At 47.7% G+C, this 18,331-nt stretch overlaps 1 protein-coding gene and 1 pseudogene across 1 annotated transcript in view; one reads left to right on the top strand and one right to left on the bottom strand.

Moving 5' to 3' along the window:
• Positions 1 to 1,309: 1,309 nt before the first annotated feature.
• On the bottom strand, positions 1,310 to 1,425 carry LOC120603021 (uncharacterized; annotated as a pseudogene).
• Positions 1,426 to 3,187: 1,762 nt separating this feature from the next.
• Positions 3,188 to 18,331, top strand: part of SREBF2 (sterol regulatory element binding transcription factor 2) — a 53,281-nt gene continuing 38,137 nt past the window's right edge. Inside the window, exon 1 of the mRNA XM_039863321.1 lies at positions 3,188 to 3,385. Within this exon, the coding sequence (XP_039719255.1) occupies positions 3,298 to 3,385 (88 nt within the window). The 5' untranslated portion in view covers positions 3,188 to 3,297. The remainder of the gene's footprint in view (positions 3,386 to 18,331) is intronic.

Below are 18,331 nucleotides of genomic sequence, written 5' to 3'. Positions count from 1 at the left end.
GTCCTGTGTTGTAGAATATTTAGCAGCATTCTTGGCCTCTACCTGCTAGATGCTTGTAGCAATCCTCCTAGTTATGACAACCAAAATGTCTCCAGACATTGCTAGATGTCCCCTGGGGACAAAACCTTCCTGGTCCCCAGCCCTTCTCCCTCCTTATCTCACCTCCACATCTTCCTCCAGGTCCCCAGTCACTGCCTGCAGAGAGATGCTATTGATAGTTTCCTCCTGAGAAGATCTGCCCAAGCTTTTGGGTCACCGTGTTGTCCTGGGTCTCTGCCCTTGGTCTGCATCTGCGCTGTCTCTTCCTGATCCCTCTTTCCTCACCTGCCCCTTAAATGAAGTGTTTTTTCGGTCTTGTCTCTCCTGCTCTTTTTTTCTTGACAGTTGCATCCTCAGACCACAAAGCAGACGACACTTAAACTCTCTTGCCATTGGATAACCCTCAGTCATTTCAGCTTATCCAAAACCAAACTTATTTCTACCCAGAAGCCTCACCTCTGTGTCAAACCATGGTGTACATGCTCTTGCTTAATCCTGGAGGAATTGATATCTGAATTGACTCCTGAAAGACTTGGGGAGGGGAAGTACTGTGAAAAAAGGCCCAAAAGAGGAGGCATCAAAAGTAGTAAATGAAAAAACATGCAGCACTCCCTTCTATGACCTGTAGTTAGGTGCCCAGGCCCTGGTGGGTGTCCGATCATCTAGTCCGGACCCTCCCTTTTCAGATCCTGAGTAGTGACTTGTCTGACGCTGTTTTCTCTTTGGGACCAGCCTCAGTTCTCCCAGCCAAGTCAAGGTGCCACTGGAGTCATGTTCAGTTAGGTGAGATTCAGGACCAGAGGGAGAATGTCAGTGTTTTGCTGAGGCTGGTTCCAGTGCCACCACCTTTCTTTCACAGTTCCTACTGACCCTTCACTTTGCCCTCTCAGACCACTTTGCTAGGAACCAGGGCCTGGCAGGTCCTGCTGGGAGCCGTGGGAGTGCCCACCTTCCTGCCCCAGTGCTCAGGCAGCACTCTTCAGGGAGTTACTGAGGCTGTGGGATGGGAGGGCACTGGATCAGAAAGAGTCATGGTAGGCCAGCAGACAGTCACACATGCACACACACCCAGTGTGGGGAGCCCCATGAGAGCCACTGAGAGGTGCAGTTGATGGCACTGTCCAGCTTAGTGCTCGGTCCAGAGCAGGACATCAGGGTTTGCTTTCCTGAAAGTAAACAATGAGAAGAACATTCTTGTCTTTCTTCCCCAAAATAAGACTATTTGTTATATAAGATCATTATAAAAGGTTTTTTTTTAAATTATTATTTTTGCCTACAGCACCTAGTCTTCCTAGGTGGTCTCCCATCCAAGTACTAACCAGGCCCAACCCTGCTTAGCTTCCGAGATCAGACATCAGCCTTGTTCAGGGTGGTGTGGCCCTAGACCACAGACTGTGGCTCCACTGGGGTGTGAACCTAGGACCTGCATATAAAGCAGACATGGTAACCGCTACACTATGGAACCATGTCCTATAAAAAGTTTTAAACAATACTGGAGCTGCCTGGCTAACTCTAGGTAGAGCACGAGACTCAATACTGAAATACCAAGAAGGTAAAATTCACCCTAAATCACCGTTCTTATAACCATGACTGACACTTTGCTGGTGGGCCCTCCATCCTTTTTGCCCTTCTCATGATCACATAGATCTCCATTTTTTTTCGATTACAATAGCTACCTTATATGGGGACTTACTATATGTCAGGTTATACACCAAATGCTGGCTGGCCCTTGTCCATGTCCTGGCTACACTAGACAGTTCTCACCTCAATTTTAGGTTTCCTTAGGTTTTTATGTTTAATTGTCTTTTCACTAGACTGGAAGCTCTCAGAGGGCAGGGACTGTTTGCTTGCCACAGAGGTGTTCAATAAATATCAAATGAATGTGCAGATCTCACTGAATCTTCAACTGTGAGGGGGCACTATTCCTATTTAGAGATGACAAAACTAAGGCTTAGAACGGTTACCTAACAGCCTGAGGTCACTCAGTGCATAAGCGGGTGGGTATGTCTGCGTCCATACAGCCCGTGAGCTCCTAAGTCTTGACCTTCACAGGAAACATTTCCCTTTTAACAATATATTGCCAAAGCCTTTGTCGGCAGATACATATTTACGTAGGTAATGTTTAATGATGCCATGGTATTCTATCGTATGGTTATAATTTATTCATCAATGCCTTCGTTACAAGGCTTCCCAGTTAGAGGACGTTGGGATGTACAGCTTTGAACACACTTCTTTGAGCACTCATACTTTTTATTCCTTAGAATAAATTCCTGGAAGTTTGCACAGTTGTTTACATCGTGACGAGCTGCAAGATGGGGCAGTGTGGTGCTTGAAGGAGTGGGAATCTGAGTGGGCTGCGTGTCAGAATGCCTGCAGAACTTTATCAAAATGCTCGTGCCTGGGTCCCGCCTCAGGAGGCCAGTGGTCGCCCGGCCCCTGGCATTGTTTCACAGATCTGCTGGCGGTTTCTGAGGGACGTGCCAAGAGATCCTTAGGAAGAAGCACGCGGTCGCCGTAGGAGCAAAGCAGCAAAGGTGATCACTGCGCTCTGCATTTGGACGCCTCGCGGTCACGTCGAGCCTCCGTTTCAGCCTCTGTAAGGGGCTTGGGAGGGACGCGACTTGAACAGTGTTGAGACTCCTCCGGGCCCCACCGTTCCGGGGCCAGATTTGATTCTACCCGCTCTCCCAGGCAGGCAGGGCCGGGGTGGGGTGGGGGGAGCACGCTGGGAAGGTGACGTAATGTGCTCACAGCTTGCTCCAGGGGGCGACCCGCGGCCCGGGAGCGTGTTAACCCTTTAGACCTTGGCGAGTGGATGGCGTAGCTTGCGGAGCAGACCCAGCAGAATAGAGAGCGGCCCCTTTAAACGAGGAGAAGGAGGTTGGGCTTAAAACCAGAAGGCTCCTCTTCGCATTCGCTACGAGACCGCGAGAGGAGGGACCTCACTATGCAAATCTGAGCTGCTGATCGATGACGCGCCATCACCCCACGCGCCGCTTCGCGCGCCGATTGGCTATGACAGGCCTGGTCTCATTGACAACAAACAGGGGTGCGCGCGGCCTGGGGGCGGGGCCGCAGAAGGCGCGGGTCGGGGTGGGGGAATCCCGCCCCGCCCCTCCCGCGCGCTGCAAACATGGCGGAGGGTGGCACCGGCCGGTGAGGCGGTACCGGGCGGGGGTGTCATGGGTGGTGGCGGCGGCACTGACCCCGCATCTCCCTGAGCGGGACCACAGGGAGGCCTCTTCGCGGAGCCGAGCGATGGACGAGAGCGGCGAGCTGGGCGGTCTGGAGACCATGGAGACGCTCACGGAGCTTGGCGACGAGCTGACCCTGGGGGACATCGACGGTGAGTGGCGGGTGAGTGGGTGGGAGTGCGGGGGCGCGCGGGGAGGAAGGGGTTACGGCGGCGCGCGCGGGTGCACGTGCGCCCCCCGCCCCGAGCTCCGGCTCGCGCCGCACGCGCGGTCGCCCCAGCGATCCCCAGCCTTTCCGGGGGCTGCGGATTTGAACCCCAGCCTGGCTGCTCCGCTCGGGAAGGCCATGGGATCTGCTCCCGGCGCCATATGTCTTTAACCGGAGCGAGGGTCGTGAGGCCGGTAGCGCAGAGCTGGGGGCGTCGCGGGGGTCGGTAGGGAGCGACCTGAGGAGAGCGCGTGGCCGCCGGCTCCCTCGCGCGCCCACATGCGCCGCCCCAGGTCCCGCTCTCCCGTCGCCCGTGGCTCCGCGTCGCACCTGTCACTCCTCACCCGGCTGCGGGGGTGGCTTTGGCATTCCCGGGACCGGGCCCCCAGGCTCAGCGACCCCAGCCCTGGTCTTTTGGGTTTGACCCACGGCTGGGTCTCCCGTCGCTCTCGAAACTTTGGGCAGCGAGCGGTTGCAGAAGCAAGTTGCTGATGAAGCGACCGGTGGCGGCGGAGTGTGGACGTCTATCTCCGGAATGGAGACATGGGCGTTCCTGTTGTCGCGCTACAAAGGGAGTTGAGCAGCAGGAATTTTTGAGTTGTGGCCCGTCAGGGACAAGCTGGGGAGCGGGTTGGCTCTGTTCTGGCATTACTAACGACGCGGTACAAGAGCGAATAGGAGCCCAGGGATCCTCTCTTGCAATGTTCTCATTTTGTTACCACGGGTAACCAAAGTTTGGAGAAGGTTAGCAACCTGCCCAAGGTCACCCAGCTGGTTACAAAGCCCAGTTCCTGGGCCAGAGTTGGTGTCACATCAGGCTTCCACCTGACCCTTGGGGATAAGTCCAATGAATAGGTTAGTAATTATAATAATAATAAGTGGGCCCTTTTGATGTTCTAGGCCCCAAATAATTTATATTGTTTCACTTATCCCTTACTACCATCCCATGAGATAGATATTCTTCTATTTTACAGGATAGATATTCTTCTATTTCCCAGTTGATGTTAACTTGTAAGGTCATTCACTTTAGGATGGTCCAAAACCCATGCTCTTAAGCAGTTACTCAGGTGCATTGTGCTCATGACTTTACAAAGTCCAAGATCAGTACAGCCTTGCAGGCAGGTATGATGGCTACATCCCCATTGGACAGATGAAGAAACTGAAACAGAAGAAGAGTCTCTTCTAGGAGAAGAGATAAGTGGCAGCAGTTAGTTGAAAAGGACCAATTCCACATTTTCTCATTTTGTTTCTATAATGTTTTACCCATTGGCATGTCCTTGCTTTCCATTTTTGGTCACCCTTGCAATGTGGTCAGACCCTTCATTGCAGCCCCAATCCAACCACAGACTTCCAGTCAGTGCTCCTAAATGCAGCGATGTGTTAACAAATGGGGGAGGGTGCGTTTAGGAACTTAACAAGGGCAGCTACTGTGTTTGAGCACTTCCAAGCCAGGCCTGTAGGCCTGTGTTAAGTACTCATTACATTACATTAATGTTCTCAGCCCTTAAGAGTTCCATCAGGTAGAGAGTACCATTATACCATGCTCATCCCCTCTCATAGATCCTGAAAGTGAGGCCCAAGGCTGTTCATTAATTTACCCATGGTCACACAGCCTGTAAGAAGTATGTTTGAAGCTGCCCACCAGAAGGCTCATACAAAGAAATTCATGTTCTTTTCATATTCCCATTCCATAGTCGGCCCCTATTTGTCTTAATTTGTAATGTGTTAAATTACTTAGTGGTCATGTATATTAACTTTATCACCATAGATTTCTGAGTGAAATATACATCTGGAAACTACCACAGTGGGTCAGTGGCTTCATAGGTCCTCATACCAGATTTTGAGGGAAAGTGGCTCCTTGTCTTCAATTAGTTAACAAGTATTCAAGTGCCAGTTGTGGTTTCTGAGCTGTAGGGAACATGAAAGATAGGAAAGAATTTTATGGCCTCATGGTGCTTGAGATGAATAACAGTAAAACTGTGGTGCTGAGCATAATACAGCTCACAACTGTGCAGAACAGTAAGATAAAGTCCACATTGAGGGAGCTTGGTGAGGTCTGGCTTACCATGAATTCTCCACCAAGGAGGTGGCCCTTGACCTGGGCCTTAGAGGACAAGAAAAGTTGGGCAAGCTGAAGGTCTGCAGACACAGATATCCCTGAGTACTTACCCATCCATTCCCTCTCCAGAATGTCAGTACCATGAGGGCAAAGGCCTTTGTTTCGTTCACATTGTATTTCTTGCACCTAGAATTTAATGTTTGTGGAGTGCCTGAATGTGGATTCTAAGTAGTACCAGACACAGTCCCTGGGGTTGGATTAGATCACGGGTGTCCAGCCCAGATGCTTCTAGGAGCCAGTCATATGAGGAAGAAGAGACTCTGGGTATGGATACATATACTTTTGTATGTGTCTGGTTAGGGAGAGGGGATAGTTACAACTTGGACAGCTCTAGCCTGTCCCCAAGAGGGGCAAACAGTGGGCAGGAATCCTTCATTTGGCATCGTTGGCCCTGCTGCAATCCATTAGTGTCCTTCAAGGATGTGGGCCCAAGGAGGCCACCTCCATTTACTCATTCACATCTCTTGAGTGACCTCTAAGTACCCCTCATGATGGACAGAATGCCGAGAATAGTTTTGAACAAGACACACAAGGTCTCATCTTTCTCAGGAAACGTTAGTTCTTGAGGGAGAAAACACAAGCTGAACAAAAAAAAATAAATAAACACTTTGGGCAGGGCTCTGTGAAGAAAATAAAATGGGGCCACGTTATAGAGTGACTGATAGCCAAAGCAGGCAAGGGAGGCCTTTCGGGGGAGGCCTCCCTTGCCTACTTCTTTTTCAGGGTGTGCCCAAGTCTGGATTTTTGTGCAAAATATCCAGATTTTTAATGCTGGCCTTTTTTTCTTTTTTTTTCTTTTTTTAAGAAACATGCTGTAGGCCCAACAAAACGTGTGTTAATTGATCTTCAGGGCCTTGTCTCACTGCAGAATGCTCTGTTGTCCTAGGCCACCAGGCCTTTGATTATAGAATATCTAGAGCAGTGGTCCTTAACCTTTTTGGACCAAGGACTGGTGCTCCTGTGAGAATCTAATGCCTGACGATCTGAGGTGGAGCTGAGGCCATGATACTAGCGCTGGGTAGAGGCTGCAAACACAGATGAAGCTTCGCTTGGTCACTTGCCTGCCACTTACCTCCTGCTCCTAACAGGCCACAGACCCGTACCGGTCCACAGCCCTGGGGTTGGGGACCCCTGATCTAGACACTGTCTTTTGTGGTAGGTATCTGTGTTATGAGACAGGGCCTCATGCACTGTGATAAGTCTTCTGGAAAGACAGAAAAGCAGAATCTTCACTGATACCAGGAAAGGCATAGTTGTAGAGGTGGCTTTTTTGCTGGTTGGGTGGCGGAAGCAGCATGACAAACACGTGGGAGAATAATCAAAAAATAAATGACTGCAAGTCTTGGAATATGTGGTGTGCGTAAGGAAACAGTAGAGGATAAGCACTGAGACGTGGCGAGTTGGAGCCACATTGTGCGGAGGCTTCACATCAGGCTCAGGTGTTCTGTGCAATGTAGGGAGGGAACTGCTGAGGGTTTTCAGGCGGGGTGATCACACATTAATCATGGATTTTAAGAAAATTCAACTGTGGTGATGGGCAAGGAAGATTGGAGTCAGGGAGACCAATCAGAAGGGAACTGCAGCCATCCATCTGGGCGTGAGATGATGGGGGGTGGTGGGACTTGGATAGGAAGTGACCATTGTGTAAGTTGCCAGACATGATGAGACATGGCCTCTGGAGGCAGAGCAGGGGTGGAATTCTAAGATTCCCATCAAGGTTTGGATCCTGGGGCCTTGGGAGGGTTCAGAAGCCAGTAGGAAGAGCTGTTTTGGGGAGATGATGAAAAATTTGTTTTAAATGGGCTGAAATTGAGGTGGATGAAGGGGGTGGGGTTCTTCCATTAGGAAATGGGAAGCAGATACTCAGGAGAAAGTCAAAACTGGGAATGGAGATGGAGGAGTAGTTCTTGTTGATGGGGTGAAATAGGAGGAAAAGATGGAGCCAGGAGACCAGATCAGGTGAAGGAATGGGAGGTGAGCTTTTCAAGGAACGGTTAATGGATGATGGAGACAGTGCTGCAGAAGGCAGCAAGGATGACAAGGGCATGAAAAGTGTCATGGGATCTGGCAATTAGGAGGTCGGCCTTTGACAGAGCAGTCAGACGAGGGGGTCTAAAGCTAGATAAACCAGAAAGAAGTCATGAGTGGGTGAAGAGCAAGTAGAGGCAGCTGTTCTCTTCACAGAAGGTTGAATGAACCTTTCAGTGAGCTGATTTACTTTGTGGATTTGCCTGTTCTGGATGTTTCATGTAAATGGAATCATACAGTATGTGGCATAATGTGTCCAGGTCCACCTATGTTGCTGCAGTGTTCCCTTGTACGGATACACTACATTTTGTTTATCCATTCATCAGTTGGTAGACATTTAAGTTGTTTCCACTTTTTGGGCTATTATAAATGAAGCTGCCATGCACTTTTGTGTACAAGTTTTTGTGTAGACATGTTTTCATTTCTCTTGGGTAGATCCTCTATCTACATTTGGCTGTTTGTATTTTCCTAGGGCTTATAATAGTCCCATTGTATTCACTTGCTTACTTTTCATGTTCCCATAACTAATTCAGCCATAAATCTTGTGACAGAAACTCTCAGTATGGTGGTAAATTCCTGTTATCGCCTTTGTTGATGTCTTTCCTGGAGCCCTCCCTTATTTTGCCCCATCTGATGCTTGTCCAGGTCTGCTGTCCTGCACTTATCCAGGGGATACCCTTCACCATCACCCTGGGGGCGATATTGAAGCCTCTGTTCCTTCTTATTTTTTTCACTCCCTTGTTTCGATGGAACACATCCTTTGCTAGCTTCATAAGAAAGGGTACATTGGAGGTAAATTTTGGGGGACCTTGTCCGTCTAAAAATATCTTTATTCTACCCTCACTCCAATTTGATAATTTGACTGAGTTTAGAATTTTAGGTTGGACATAATTTTATATCATAATTTTGAAAGCATTGCCTAATTATCTTCTAGCTTCTAGTAATTGAGCAATCTGATACCATTTCGATTCCTGATTCTTTGTGTGTGTCCTGTTTTCTCCTCGGGTGGCTTGTAGGATCTTGTCTTGGTGTTCTGAATTCCATGACGATATACACTGATGTGACTGAGCTGTCAGTCACTGTCCCTGCTTGTTGAGCTCTGGAGGGCTCCCATTTCAGATACCTGCATCCCAGCCTGCAAGGAACTTCTAGCCCCTGAACCTTTTGGTGGCACTGTCTTGGGTCTCTGAGGTTCCATCTTTGGCAGAGTCCCCAGACTGTACCTGGTACTGAGGTGCTCTGTAAACATATGTCTAATGAGGAAAGGAAACTCTTCAAGTTCAGGGTGTTGGGTGCGTTCCCAGCCTGGGCGTCCACATCACTGGGAAAGTTGGAGTGGCCAACCCAGTGAGTGTTGGGGAAGGTGTGGCCAGCACACCACTGGGAGGCCAAGGCAAAGAGAAGTGTAGAAACTGACTCCCCAACTTCCTGTTTCTTGGGTGAGTTATACTTTGGAAAAACTGCTTAGTGAGGTGAAGCAGAGATCTACTTTTTACCCATGTACACATAAGCTTTGTTTTGACACTTGAATATATATCACAGTTGCTAATGTTTGGGTTAGAGGAGCTGCTGTTACTCACAGTTTATTTATTTTTGACCCATTTTTAGCTCCTGATCTCATTTCCTGGGACACGTTTTCTGGGGTTGCTCAGACCACCAAACCAGTCTCTTGGGTTTCTCCTCCTTCTAGGGTCAGTCTGGCCTCACCCTTGACAAACATTCTCTACATTCACACCCCGGCCTTTGGCCTAACGTTCTTAAGCGCTGTCTGCCTCTCACTCAGCAGGCTTCTGTCATTCTCATACTCAGCTTGACATCTTGCCATTTTTTTAAAAGTACATTTTTGCTTCTCATTCAACTAGATCTTTTCTCTCCTCAATTTTGTATTTAAATAGGTTCTCAAGTAACTCTATTCAAATAGCACTTCGTGAATATCAAATTGTCTGTATCTTTCTGGATTCCGTCTGAACTTTATGGATGTACACACAAGTTGTTACAGCATTCTCATTTATAGCTTGCTATATGTTGAAATAGTTGAGGTGTAATAGCCATGTAATCCAACATAATCCATCTGAATAGGCAAACACTTGCATACCATGGCCCTGTGGAACATTTGCATTATTTGCAGTTTTTCATTATCATAAGTACTGTTGCTCTGAACACATGAGCAGATCGCTTTGGAGTCAGTTCATTGGTATGTGTTTCCCAAAGAGGACTCTTCAAGCCAAGAGCTGGGTTACATACAACTCTTTCATACTGCCAGCTGTAGCCCTTTCATTTTTAAAACCTTTCCAGTGCTATAAATTACTGTGGTGATTGGGACTTATGACTTGGAAAATATCTTTATTTTTTCAAAAAGGTAGTACATACATATAGCAAAATAAACTAGAGAGTCCTGGGAAAAGTCTTTCTCCCAGCCCACCATCTGTTCACGGCCCACAGCCCGCACCTCCTCACAAGTAATTCATTTTTTAATTTCTTTTACCTCCTTCAGAACTTACTAATACAAATATAAGCAAATAACGAGAATGGATCTTCATATTCGCCCCCTTTTTAATTTTTACACAAATAGGTAGCACGTTCTAAGCTTTGTTCTTCCGCACCTTGCTCTTTTTTTTTTTTTTTTTTAACTTAATACATCTCAGAGATCTGCGCAGTCCTTTTCACTGCGGCATGGTTTTCCATCCTGTGGATACTCTGTAGTTCATTGATCCAGTCCCTTTTTAATGGACATTTGAGGGTGTTTTCAGTCTTACTACTAAGAACGATGCTGTGGCGAATAGCTCTGTAAATCTGTGCAAGTTTAAATTCAGGATAAATGACTGGCAGTGGGATTGCTGAGATTTTCTTCATAGATGATACAAGAATCAAATGAAATAAATCATATAATAGAAAGGAGCAGGAACAGACATTTTCTTCTGGCTCTTTGTGCATTTGTGGTTTAGATGGATCCTGTCATACTGCTCTCTACAGTGGACGTTACCCACCAGTGTGAAGGAGGGGGCCTGTTTCCCACACCTTCCGGGCAGAGTCCAAACGCTGGTTCCTTTATTCTACCTGTCTTTGCCACACGACTGCCAGAGCTGCCAGACCCTTCTGTCCTGGCCTCCTGCTTCCTCACTCTACTCGAGACCACCGCACAGGCCGTGCGCAGCAGCCAGCTTTCTGAGCAATCCCTGCCTGTGCCCGACACGTTCCTTTGCCCAGGACCTCAGCGGCTGTGACTGTCTTACTCATGTGCCGCTTTGGTCGCTCAGAATGATCCTTCACCTGGCGTGCTTGCTCTCTACTTTTAACATGGCTCCTTGAGGTACAGCAGTTCCTTGTTTTCAGCCCTCTGCTTTGGAGGACTTGAAAATGGCTTCTTGTTTCACATCATTTCCCTGGGACTCTGTTCTGAGTTCTCTTTCATGCAGTTTCATGGCGACAGCCCTTGCTGCCCTGATGTTCCAGTGCATCCTCACATGAAAATTTTGAGGGGCCTCCCATCCCTGTAAATGATGTTCTGCAAGTTGCTTCCTTTCGCTGCTATTCTCTTAAGACCACTTCTTCACCAAAATCTGCATACATTTTAGAAAATGTCCTTTTGTTATGAATAGCCTCATTCTCACAGTACTTGCCTTTGACCTTTTAAAAGAATCAGTCTTGGTCGTTTTTCTGAACCAGTTAGGTGAGCTTTCTATAAATTCCTTGAGCAGGACTGTACCTCGACTTGTAATAGCTGTTTCCCACCGCGTTTAATTCTTCTCGCATGCATGTATTTGTCAGTGAACACGGGACATTTCATCTGGATCCTGCGTAGACATGCTGTCATTTATCCCGCGGCACGCCAGTGTTCTCCTGGTGAACAAGACTCATCTTGTTCTTCCTTGGTTTCTGACGGTCTCTTCAGTGACCTCTGCTTTCCCATCCTTCACCAGATTTTAAAATAACCACATAGGCAGCACCCGCTACATGCCCAGCAGTGAGTCTGGTCAGAGGGCAGTTCAGACTCTTACCCGGGGCCTGTTTTGTGCTGGGCTCTGCCCGATAAGCAAGGTCCCTGCCCTTGCAGTGTGAGGTTGTCTCATGATACGGTTTTACTTTTCAATCCTTTCTCCAATTCGACAGTATGCTACAGGTGAAGAAACTGAGGCCTAGACTCCACAGCTGTAAGTGGTAGAAGGGGGACCTCAGTCCAGAAGTGTCTGACTCCAAAACCCATGTACTCTTCCTCTAACCCATGTCCCATCCCTGTGTGTGTAAGGGGGCTCCTGAGTTGTGAACACAAGGTGGTGTTGGTGGACTGAGGCTCCAGAGACTATGCTGGCATTTAAAGCGACTTCCCCTGGTCCCACAGCTCTCTGGGCCTTGGTCACCTGTAAGGTGGGGGTTGGGGCCGTCTACATCCAGGTGCTGCAAGGCTTTAGCGAGCTAAAGCTACAGGGCGGGAGCTCATTATCTTTTGACTCTTCCTGAGAATGAATGAGGAACTTTAGTTTGCAAGACAACTCTTAGGACCAAGAGGCCATTTTTTAGAATACAGTTTTGGAATGTTTATTTTTTTCCTTTGAAAGAGCCTGTGTAGGTATGGTGAGCGGGACACAAAGGAGCAGTCACAGGGTGCAAGGTAAAGTGTTCCTGGTTTCTGGACCATGAGATTCAAGGGTTAAACTTTGTTGACATGATGGAATTTTTTAAAAAGTAGCAGGGTCCCACCTGGGCCTCAAGGTAAGGCTCCCTGGGGAACCTCTGTGTAGAAATGAATTCTAAACCGTTGCAGGGCTGAGGAACTGGAAAACAGAGTTCTTTCTACATCCCTCAGGCCTTTCGAATTGCTAATATGTGTCTAAATGTCTCTAATAATCTAGCTTCTGCATCTGGCCCTGTGTGACTGGTCTGTTAGGTTTAGGGTCTGGTTTAGAACAGTGACGAAATTCCGCTGCAGGACCAGATGTGGCACTGCCTTGTTACGCGGTGTCTGCTCAGCTCAGGCCCTCTCTGTCTCACAGCTACAAGGGAAATAACGCTTCTTCCTAAGCGTGAACTTTCCCGTGAGGCCTTGCGCTTTCCAGAAACCCTTCTGATGCGTCTGTCCTCCTCACAGTGCTGTGAGGCAGATGCTCAATTTTTAGTGTTATTTTCCAGATGAGACACCAAGACAGAAAGAAAATTACTTGTCCGAGGTTTCCCAGGCTGATGAAGTGGCATCAGGAGTTGAACTTGGCGCGGGATCCCCTGCTCATTCCTGCCCTGTGGGAGTGAGGTGGGAGTGGTTCCGGAAGCCTTCGTAGGACCCCCTGTTCTGGTCACAAGTTGTTTTTAAATTTTTAAATTTAATTTTAAAAGTTTATTCTACCTAATTCAGCATAGATAAGTACCCACTATATTCCCCGCACAGTGCTGGACTCTCTGGAATATTAGAGGTGAATGAAACATCCCTGGCTTTCAGGAACTGGCATGTAAACAACCAGTCACAATACAAAGCAAAGCACACCAGAGGCCGCAACCCTGGCACAAACTCCCTTTGGGAGCACTGAGGATGGGAACCAGGAAAATCTTCACGTGGCCTTTGGCATTTGCGCTGAGTTGTGACAGCTGAGTGAACAGAGTTTTAGAAAGGAGAAGGGGCAGGGTGTTTTTGACAGAATCGGACCAGCATTGAGAATAATTTGGCTTGTTCTGGAAACGTGATTCAGCGTGGCCAGAGTTTGGTGTAGGACAAAAGTTCTCAAACTTTAAATGCCGTGGAATCCATCAGAGTACACCCCCAAAGGTCTGAATCTGGAAGGTCCGGGACAGCGCCTAGAGGGGCACCTTCCCAGTGGAGAGGTGAGATCAGAGAAGGCCTCTGGCACAGGTACTCGTGAGGCAGCCATCTTAATCCTAAGGGTAAAGGCGTGGGAGAAGAGAGGGGCCGTCTTCCAGGCTGAGCAGACAGCCCTTTCGAAAGGCCTGATGGGTCCTGGGGCGTGTGAGCGACTTGCAGACTGCACCTTTGACAGCTGATGCGATCTTCGTCACACACAGTTTGGATCAGGCCCCCCTCCTGCTTCAGTGTGCCGAGTGTCAAGCGGGAGGCTGGCGGTGAGCAGCAGACACTGCCTGTGGCTGGCCTGCACAGAGACAGAGTTCATGGGAAGGGTGGTGCAAGGGTGACCAGAAACGCTGGAGGGCAGGACTTAGAAAATGGGCCGAAACCAAGGGAGGCTCAGCAGCTGAGGGTTGCCCCGGGGCAGAACCCCGCCACCAGGATGATCTCTGCCACCAAGACCACCCTGTGGGGGTTCTCCAAAAGGAAGCTCAGGGTGCCAATGGGAGGGGAAGGTTGGATGACAGACCAGCAGAAGTGACAAATGTCCACTCTGTGTGCTGTGCCTGTCCGTGCCGCTGAAGTGAAAGTCAGATGCCACGTGGTGCCTTTGAGACCTTCCACAGCCTAACTCAGCAGCTCCGTCTCCGCTCTGTCCCACTCTCTCTCCACCTGGACAACTTGTAAGACGTTCCCTGCTGGCCTGGGTTGCTCCGACTGTTTCCTTTGCCACAGTACCCTTCCCTCTGACTCTGAAAACTCTCCAGCCTTCTAGGCTCAGCTCCCGCTGCCTGCCAGGATGGAGGAGCCCTTCCTCTACTCTGTGACTGCCCTTTCTTTGGGAGGCACTGGTCAGTCCCCACCCTTGTCACAACTCCATGTTGGTTGGGTTTCTCTATCTTCCCTGTGAGGTTGGGAGGTGGGAAGGAAACCAGCACTTTGGAGTCCGTGTGTGCTGGGTCCCACGCCAGGCACGCAGGATCTTCCAGCTCCCAGCATAGTGCTCAGGTGCTGGGTGGATGTTTGTGGCATGATTTAATAACCTGCTTTGCAAGTAGTATTTTTGTCCATAGTCTCAGGGAGATTTGGGGTGTGGTAACGGATAGGAGGGCAGGATGGTGGGTTGTTGGGCACTGTCAACACGCGTGCTTTTTTTCTCTCTCTCCACCGCCCCTCGTTCCTTCCTGAATGGTTTAAAGGACTGAAAAAGGGTTTGGATCCCCTGCTATGGAGACTCTGTTTCCAGGAGGACAGTTTCAGGCTTGTCCCTGACTGGTGACAGTGCCACCTGGCCTTGTGGAACTCGATGCCCTCATCAGGAACAGCATTCTGCAGGATCGGTTCCTTGGCGTCTTACTCTGCTGTTGCTCAACTTTCAGTCTCTTGTTCCCGGAAAGTGGGAGAGAGAACAGTACAGTGCAGAGCGGGAGCAGAGGGAGGGCCAGGGAGTACTGGAAAAGTTGGGGGGGGAAATCCTTCCCTCCCTGAGCTTGGGGTGTTCATGCTCATTTGCAAGCGAGGCACTTGCTGAGCACTGTATAGCGTGCTGGCTAAGAGCGTGACTTTAAATCCCAGCTCCACCACCTGCTGACTGGGTGACGCTGGACAAGTTACCTAACCTCTCTGTGCCTCACTTTCCCTGTCTGTGATGTGGAGGTGATAATAGTATCTACCTCAAAGCGCTTTGGGGAGTTAAATGAGGAAACCAATGCAAAGCGCTTAACATAATTGTCGGTACATAGTAAGAGCTCAGTAAATGCTAACAATTACTATACCATTTTTATTATTACTACTACTAATTGATTCAGGTTTTTTTCTTCTTAATTGTTCCGAGAGTCTAGTCTTGACCTCTTACAAAGTAATAAATGGATTAAGCCTTTCAAACGTGGGTGCCAACCATCTGGTGCCTCCAGTCCGGTGTTAGGTAAGGATGGGAGGCCTGGCACAGGGTGGGGCTCTAGCACGGGCAGGGACTTGTAGTGGCATTTGGTCGTTGACTGCAGCGTTCTAGAGCCAGCCTCTGTGAGGCGGGGCAGCCACAGGGAGGGACTCCTGAGAGGAGTGAGCTTGTTGGGGCGACCTCTGGACGTCTGGAGCAGGTCTGGAGCAGGGCGCTGTGGGAAGAGCCCGAGCCTGGAAGGCGGGAGAGAAGAAAGTCCCTTCCTCAGTGGCTGCCCTTGCCCGCCTACCTGGGACCATGCCATCTGCTCCCTCTTTGGATTTGGACTTGGACTTGTTTATTCTTGCATAATCACCGTCACCATCTCTTTTCAAGAACTTGTGTTCCAGGCTTTCTTCCAAGTGCTTTACACATATTAACTCATTGAAGAGTGCTTGAAACAGTTACCTCACAGGGCAATTTGAAGATTATATACACAGTATATGAGAAACTGCCAGCAAAGTGTTAAAAGCAAAACAGCTAATGAAGTTCTAATGCTAATTAGAACAGTGCTAATGAAGTTCTTTTCCAATTAAAAAAATCACGTTTAAAGTTTGTATGTGAAATATATAAATATACATATACTCACAGACAAACATGAGATAAATAGCAGTAAAAATCAACAACAAAAACTTTTTAAGCAGGAAAAGCCCTAGCTGTTCCAGCAGGTTCTTCTTTTGACCATAACACTTAGCACCCGACCCTGGCAGCTATTCATACAGTTTCTCTTCCAGACCCTGTGCCAGTCGAAGGCATTTAATTTTGTGTTTGGCCTAGTTAATATTCGTAGAACACGTCTTAAGGGATATGTCTTTATTGATTATTCTTATTATTATTATTGTTATTTAAAAAGAGACTTTTAGAAAGGAACAGATATCTTGTCAAGGTAGAAGGTCTCATTTGGAGAAAAACTTAATAATTTGGGTGGGAAGGTATACTTACAAAATACAAAGAGCCAAGCAAAAATCTCTCCCCTGTTCCCCCATGAGTCAGTTATATGCATGCTTACCCTGAAATTACTCTCCCATTAGCATCGAACTTAATATTGGAAGCAATGAGATGGAGTACATAAGTGCCCCCCACCACACACCCCCCAAAACTCTCCTTACTTTATTGTCATTCCAGGTCTGTCTTGCGTCTTCCAAGTTGTGATGAGTGTAAATGTAAAATCCAAGAAATGTTTGTTCTGTAGGGGGAAACTGCATAGAGGAGAGACTCGGACAAGCCTGAATACTGACCTAAAGTCAAATGTGGGCCCAGCCACTTTGTAGCTTTTATGTGGAGGGATGAGGGGCTTGAGCAAGTTATTTAATTTCTTTGAACCTTATTTTAACTTGTAAAGTTGAATAATAATACTGGTCTCGGTTTATAGTACCAAGTACTTAGTAAAGTACTAGGCAAGCATTAGTTGTAGCTATTATGTCATTGTTGGCATAGAGTCAGTACGAAATGAATTTAATTTCAGTCCTATCCACTTTCTATACATTTAAATAAAACATAAATATGGTTTCTAATTAGAAAATAAATCTATTAGCTTTGTCACTGAGTTGCTTTTGCTTTTAAGCATCATAGTGTGACCTGGCTTTTATTCCGAGATTAAATTGGAACCCAACCTGAGATACCTCCTTAAAACCCCCTTTTCAAATTTATGTTAAAAAAAACAAAAACAAAAACATGAAAGAATCAAATATATTTTATTACATGCTGAGACGTATTCCTGTATACTAACATATAGCTGTCAGAGTTTGGATTATTGACATAGTTACAAGTAGAGAAACTGAGTCTCAGGGAGATTAATTTTCCAAAGGCAGCACAGCGATTACCTCACTGTACTCTCAGCCTGGTCTTGCTGGTTCCATAGGCAGTTCTTCGGCCAGTTCTCTTTCATTTAAACTTGGGAATCCCCATTCTGTTTTGCCTTCCCTTTAGTTCTTCGTTTAGCATTTTGACATCCTCCTTTTCTCCCTTAATATGGTTCTTTGCCACACTTCCCTCACACCATCCCTAGGAGGTGGCCCGTTTCCCGCTGTGGATCCTTTTTTAGCACCTCATACATAACCAGATCTTTTCTTTAATGGATTTTCAGAAAACTCTCTTCATCAGTTGACAAAGTTATTTGAGGTTTTGTTTGAGCTATTCTGATATTCTCCTCTCAAGACAGAATTTAGCCCTGAGTTTTTGCTCAGAACGACTCTTAATGAGTTCATGGCGTTACGGGGCTCTGGGCAGGTCAGTGGCTCCCCTGCACAAACCAGGATGAGCACCTGCTGAGCTGGAGGGACCCCTCTTTCTAGAGCAAAGCCCTTGCTAGGGCTTTTCTTTGAGTAAAGAGAAAGACCAAGTTCACTACCGTGTGCTGCAGAATCCATCATGATTTGGCTCTGACTACCTGCGGGCCTGGCACCCAGCCAGTCGCCCATTCTCTTCAGTGGCCTGCCGCACAGCGTCAGGCCTCTGAGCCTTGCCTTCTGAGATTCCCTGGGCGTAGAACGCACGCGCATCCCCGTCAGCCTTCAGTCCAGCTCGACCTGCTGGAGTCAGTGATTTTATCACGTTCCCTATGACCTCCTTGTCCCCCATGTTCTCCTAATCTTCTGTGACAATCACGGCAGTTGTGGTGTGTCACTTTCACTAACTCCTTGCAGTTACGGGGCATTTTCTTGTCTCTGTGGGCCAGCACACAGTGGGTACACATTTAAACTCTTGTATTCACATACCTATTTCAAAAGTAGAAGCTTTGCAGAAATTATATAGATTTGTCCAGATTTCCCAGGATAATCTAAATTTCAAAAATATCTTGTTTCATTGTGAGGCCATTTGGCCCTTCCAGTTTGGGTTCAGAAAGCATGATTTCCATTTTTATAGATTGCATGAAAGTTGCTTTGGGGAGCATTTTATTAAATTGATGCCAGGGTTGTTTTTTTTTTAGCTGCACCCGAGTGCTTAGTACTTAGAGAAGTTACAGAGCAGTGGGAGATTTTGTCCTTGTGCTTGTGCCACACAAGATATAAGA

The sequence above is a fragment of the Pteropus medius genome, unplaced genomic scaffold, assembly GCF_902729225.1.
Source record: "Pteropus medius unplaced genomic scaffold, Ma_sr-lr_union100, whole genome shotgun sequence".
NCBI classification, from domain to species: domain Eukaryota; kingdom Metazoa; phylum Chordata; class Mammalia; order Chiroptera; family Pteropodidae; genus Pteropus; species Pteropus medius.
Note: the sequence above shows the minus strand (reverse complement) of the source record. Positions and strands in the feature narration are given on the sequence as shown.